This window comes from Anomalospiza imberbis, chromosome 3 (genome assembly GCF_031753505.1).
Source record: "Anomalospiza imberbis isolate Cuckoo-Finch-1a 21T00152 chromosome 3, ASM3175350v1, whole genome shotgun sequence".
Taxonomy (NCBI): domain Eukaryota; kingdom Metazoa; phylum Chordata; class Aves; order Passeriformes; family Viduidae; genus Anomalospiza; species Anomalospiza imberbis.
This window is the reverse complement of record NC_089683.1, coordinates 15499019-15504786: the sequence shown is the minus strand read 5'-3', so window position 1 is coordinate 15504786 and position 5768 is coordinate 15499019. Positions and strand designations below refer to the sequence as shown.

General features: G+C 46.4%; 1 protein-coding gene across 1 annotated transcript; it reads left to right on the top strand.

Annotated features, from left to right (window-relative positions):
* Positions 1–213: 213 nt before the first annotated feature.
* RRM2 (ribonucleotide reductase regulatory subunit M2) lies at positions 214–5253 on the top strand. Its single transcript, XM_068183469.1, has 10 exons — positions 214–388; positions 466–543; positions 909–1043; positions 1150–1266; positions 1777–1910; positions 2619–2713; positions 3466–3599; positions 3986–4090; positions 4220–4333; positions 4724–5253. Exons 1-10 carry the CDS (start codon positions 260–262, stop codon positions 4874–4876), a joined length of 1194 nt encoding a protein of 397 aa, XP_068039570.1. The 5' UTR covers positions 214–259; the 3' UTR covers positions 4877–5253.
* The last annotated feature ends 515 nt before the right edge of the window (positions 5254–5768 follow it).

Genomic DNA, 5768 nt, shown 5'->3' with positions numbered 1-5768 from the left:
CTCCCGCCTCCGCCGCGCGCGCTGGCGCCAAGCGAGGGGCGGGGCTCCGCCTCCCGCCGCCGCCACCACACTGGGAGGCGGGGCCCCACCCGCGGCAGCGGCCAATGGGAGCGCGGGGGCGGGCGCCGGTGGGCGTGGCGAGGGCTGTGAGTGGCCAGCCGGCCGTTCTGGCGCCAACTTCGAAGGGGATATAAAGGGGCGGCGCGCGGCCGGTTCACTTCCTGCCGCCCGTCCCGCTGCCGCCGCCGCTCTCTCAGCCATGCTCTCCGCCCGCGCCCCGCTCGCCGCCCGCCACGACCAGCCCCAGGTGTCGCCCAAGAAGAGCCAGTCTCCTATGAAGAGTCTGTCCCCCATGAAAGGCTTGGCGCTGAGCAACAAGGAGAACACGGTGAGCGCCCGCTCGCCCTCCCACCCCCCTGCCTGGCAGCGCCGCATCGCGCTCACCCTGCCCCTTTCTCCCCTCAGCCCCCCACGCTCAGCAGCGCCCGTGTGCTGGCCAGCAAGACGGCCCGCAAGATCTTCCAGGAGGGCGATGGCAATCGGGTGAGTGTAGAACGCCCGGGCACCGCGCCCGCCCTTGTCCTGTTTCCCGGAGGCTCCTGCAGCCCCCGCCCCGCTCTTCTCTCCCCATCGATGGTCTCTCCTGTCTGCCCCCGTCCGAGCCCGCTGCTCCCCGCCGGGCACTGCACCCCGGCCCAGCCCCTCTCCCTCAGGGGGGTCTCTCCACCCTCCCGGGCCCTTCTCCTTCAGGGGATCTCCGCCCTCGTCCAGCCCCTCTCCCTCGGAGGGGTCTTTCCCTCCTCCCAGCCCTTCTCCCTCGGGGGTCTCCCCCGAGCTGCCGCCCTCAGTCTCCCTCCAAAGCCCGGCTCTGCCCGAGCCCTGCCCGAGCCGTTCTCCCGCCATTCCAGGTGCCGCGGGGCGTGGAGGAGGAGGAGCCTCTGCTGCGGGAGAACCCCCGCCGGTTCGTCATCTTCCCCATCCAGTACCACGACATCTGGCAGATGTACAAGAAGGCCGAGGCCTCCTTCTGGACGGCGGAGGAGGTGAGGGGTGGGCGGCCACGGCCCCTCCTGCCCGCGGCGCTGGGCGGGGCCCGGGACGGGCCTTCCGCTGGAGCGCCCGTTTCTTACTTGTCCTGTAATGTTTTAGGTGGACCTTTCCAAAGACCTCCAGCACTGGGAGTCCCTGAAGCCTGAGGAGAAGTACTTCATTTCTCATGTCCTTGCCTTCTTTGCTGCCAGTGATGGCATTGTCAACGAGAACTTGGTGAGTGTGTGCGAAGTCCCGACAGAAATATCACTTTGGGTAGATAACAAGATAATTCACATGTTTGGCGTGCTTGCTTGATCCAGCTGGCTTGCCGGGTCGTGGAGTGTTACAGCATTAAGAACCCATAGGGCTGTCCTGTGTTAATTAAGGAATTGGGGTCAGTTTTGTAATCTCCAAGTTTGCCCACTCTCCCCTTTGGGCACTGAGTGCTGCCCTACAGTAACACTTGGCTGTTTTACAGCCCATGTTCTGCTTCTACCCTCTGTGCTCTTCCTAGTGGGGGATAAGTAAAACTGAAACATTTTCCCATTTCCCGTGGGACCAAGGAATACCTTCTGACATGAAATTCTGAGGGGGTTGCTGCTTTTTATATCCCTGTTAGTAATCCACATATCTGGAATTAATCTGAAGATTTTGTGGGTTGACCAATAACTGGTCCATACAGCATTAATGCATCTAACCTGCAAACCGCAAACACTTGTGCAAATGCTTATTTATTTCCTCTAGGTGGAGCGGTTCAGTCAAGAAGTGCAAATCACAGAAGCTCGTTGTTTCTATGGCTTCCAGATTGCCATGGAAAATATACATTCAGAAATGTACAGTCTTCTTATTGACACCTACATTAAGGATTCAAAGGAGAGGTTTGTATTGCTTGATGGTGAAAAGTTCAGAACTCAGTAAATACTGAGAATTCAGGTAATGCATGTCAGTTCTCTGACTTTCAGGCTAATTGTAGGGGGTAAGTTAGACTTATGTAAAAAGCCACTGCTGTTTAAGAGCAGTTTTACTTCACAGTATCTTTTTTCATCTGAGGTGTAAGACCTTGCTTACATTAAGAGCAAAACTGGAATCACTCAGTACTGAAATGAAGGAATTACACAACGTAGAAGGTGGAGTAGTTAAATAAAGGGAGTAATTTAAATTTTAAGTGAGATTTACTGCTACTGAAAAAGCTTGCTGTGTCACTTCTACTCTGAGATGCTAAATTCTAGCAAGTGCTGCTCACATGAGAGGATGAGAGGTCTGATGCCTTCATACTGTGAAGTGGATTCCTGGTTAATATCTGGGTTTGACAGCCTTGTTCAGGAACACTTGGTGAAATAGTTCTCCCCTTGATATTGTAATGGGAATTCATGTGAACTGGTGTTGATGTGATGGGTATGTGAAGGAAAAAGTAGTTGATTGGAACAAATAGAGCTATATTGGTGCCAGGTAAGAGGGAGAAAGACAGTTTACCAGGATGAAGGTGCAGAGCATGTTTAAGTGATAAATACTGTTTATGGCAATGAATCCTTATTTTGCTGATTTAGGATAGGATGTTTTATTCTAATGAGTTTTATCTTTTTCAGGGAATTTCTTTTCAATGCTATTGAAACGTTGCCATGTGTTAAAAAGAAGGCAGATTGGGCCATGTGCTGGATTGGGGACAAGAAAGCAACATATGGTAAGTACATCTATTGGAAACAAAGTGAAATTCCTCTTCTAAAGATAGAGGAACCACCATTTCTCCAGACTTCACAGTTAACAGGGCTTAATCCTGTTGGAGAGAGTACATGCTCTCCAGTATAAGACACTGGTATAATTCTGAATGTGAAGAAAATAATTGCCATCTTCAAATGAGCTACTGACAGGAAATCTTAGTAAAATTGCTGACACCATGAATAATAAGGTCATGTGGCAATCATCATATGCCTGAGCATATGATCAAACTGTGTATTGCTGCCACATGTCAGGACATGTCATGGCTGTCTATAGCCAGTAGACATGTCTGGTTGGAGAATGTAGCTCCTCTGCTGTGGCAATTCCTTGTGTCTTGCTTCAAAGGTGATATGGTACAAATCATTATTTCACTGGTATTGAAACATTTTTCATGGCCAAAGATGAGCAGACACTGACTTAAATCAGCTGCCAAAATGACTGCTCTTTTTAATGAGCCATCTGAAAAAGGATAATATTGAGGGTTGACCCGCAGGAAGGAGCCTTGGCTTCAGCTACTTAGGAGCTACTCTGATTAGTTCCTATTTCATCTCATGTTTGTTTTGTTTAATGATCAGAAATCTTAAATAATTTCGAAGCACAGCCCATAGTACACTTAGGCAGAAACAACCTTATTTGCTTTGTAGGATGCAGTTTGCAACTTTTGTGTATCAATCTTAAGTTTTCTGTGTGGTATTACTATCAATATTCTCTCAACAGGAGAACGCGTGGTAGCCTTTGCAGCAGTGGAAGGAATCTTCTTTTCTGGCTCTTTTGCATCAATTTTTTGGCTGAAGAAAAGAGGATTAATGCCTGGACTCACTTTTTCTAATGAACTTATCAGTAGAGATGAGGTATGAGTCAAATTCTAGCAGTTAAGATGGTAATGTGCCACAGTAGTTCAAAGTAATGACACTCAATTGGAGCCTAGATTTTAAAACAGGAGTATATTTAGAAACAGGCAGACTATAAAACTCACTGAAGTGTGTAAACAAGTGTCATTGTGATCTTGCAGAAGCATATGAATGAACTTACCATTTTACTTCCTCTAAAGTAGTTGGAGGGTTCTCACCAATGCTCTCAGCTGCTGTGCCTCATGCTGGCAGAGCTTGCTTGTGATGCCTTCTGTTGAGGTAGAAAGTTGTCTGTAGGAAAGAGTAACATGGCAAAGGTGATGCCACTTACTCTGTGCTCTCTTAAATCAGTGTTCCTGAAATAATGTTCTGAAACTTCTTTCCAGGGTCTGCACTGTGATTTTGCCTGCCTCATGTTCAAGCACTTGATACATAAACCATCAGAGGAGAGAGTAAAGGAAATCATAATGAATGCTGTTCTCATAGAACAGGTAACTGTCTGCCTCTTGTTTAGGAGCTTCATTGCAATCAAAGAAAGCTGGGGAGTTGTTGGGCATAAAATGAACCTAGATGATAGAGTGAATGCCAGTTTCTGTACATAAAATGCTTGTGATCTGCAGGAATTCTTGACGGAGGCACTGCCTGTAAAGCTGATTGGCATGAACTGCACTTTAATGAAACAGTACATCGAGTTTGTGGCAGACCGGCTTATGTTGGAACTGGGATTTAACAAGGTGAGGCTCTGATACACTGAATGTTTCATGGGGAAAAGATAATGTTAATTTCCTTCCGAAATCCAAATCCTAAATTGGCTGCAGCAATATTGTTTTAATTTGTAAAATGATTTAGCAGTTCTGCTGCTACACTGTTTGCAGACTCACAGAACAAAGAGCAAAAGGATGCTACAGAAAAAGCTGCATAAGTAGTTGTGCTTCTTCAGCTGCTTTACTGCAGCTAAAAGAAGACAGGAATAGAGTAGAGAAAGCTTGGGGCAGAGAATTTTGTTCACTAAATAGTAAGCCTGCTGATGCTGCCATTAGGCTCCTTCCAACGGATATCTAAAGCTCTTGCGTACTCAAAATGTGAGCACCTGTGGTGACTACAGAATTGCCTGTGTGTTTCAGATATACAAAGCAGAGAATCCTTTTGACTTCATGGAAAACATCTCTCTGGAAGGCAAGACAAATTTCTTTGAGAAGCGAGTAGGTGAATATCAGAGGATGGGAGTCATGTCAAAGCCCACAGACAACTCTTTCACCCTGGATGCGGAATTCTGAGTGACCTGGAACCACGTGCATTAATGTGCATCCTGCTCTGCTTACAGGGAAACACTCAGTGTGCTGAGTCACAGTGTGACTTGAATCCTGTACTGAAATCCCACTCTTGTAAAGTGTGGTGATACTGGTATACTTTAGAAGGCTGGTGTAGCTCCAGCAGTAAAACCCCTTTTATTTAGATTTTACCAATGGTGTTAATGCATAGGATGCTCAGGTGTATCTTACAGCACATGCTATTCCACTCCATGAAAGATACAGGTAGTTCTTTCTGCAAGGTGGGGGGTTGTGGGCACTGACCCCTGGCTTCTGCTGTTCTCACCATAAACAGAGGAACAGTTAGAAAATTCCAGTTGTAAATTTGTTGAATAGTCCGTAGAAAACTCTGGAGGCAACTACATGATGACCTCACTGCTTTTTTAGCAGGTTTTAAGTTTACCATTTTTACTATTTTAATAGTTTGTACATAAACCTGGCACTTTAATGTTTAAAATAAACAACTGTCTTATAATATTCAACAACAGTAAAATGCATGTCAAAATATTTTGCAGTCTAACCTTTTATGACTTGTCCTTCTTTCTGGATATGTAATTTAAAAATGGTGCTGTGAATTAAACTATTCATTTTAAAATATATCAAAGAACAGGAAGAAACTTGGTATGAATGGTGAAGAACTAAATGGGATATTCTGGGTACTGAAAAACAAGATGCAGCTGACTTGTGGACCTGATTGCTTTTTCTTTAATACCTGGGAACAGTATTTCATGCAATAAAGAGCTGGTTGGACTCAGTGTTGTATTGGCTTCAGTGTTCCAATGGACAAAGTTGTGTGCTGATTTCCTTTTAAATTACAGCTTTTCTGAGGAAATGCAAGGTCTTCAGGAAATAGCTGCTT

Excerpts from the sequence above, each read along its gene's own strand:
- RRM2 (XM_068183469.1), top strand. The coding sequence starts at position 260 with ATGCTCTCCGCCCGCGCCCCGCTCGCCGCCCGCCACGACCAGCCCCAG. Across the intron at positions 1,267-1,776 it reads GCATTGTCAACGAGAACTTG|GTGGAGCGGTTCAGTCAAGA; the intron begins GTGAGTGTGTGC and ends TATTTCCTCTAG. Across the intron at positions 2,714-3,465 it reads GGACAAGAAAGCAACATATG|GAGAACGCGTGGTAGCCTTT; the intron begins GTAAGTACATCT and ends TTCTCTCAACAG.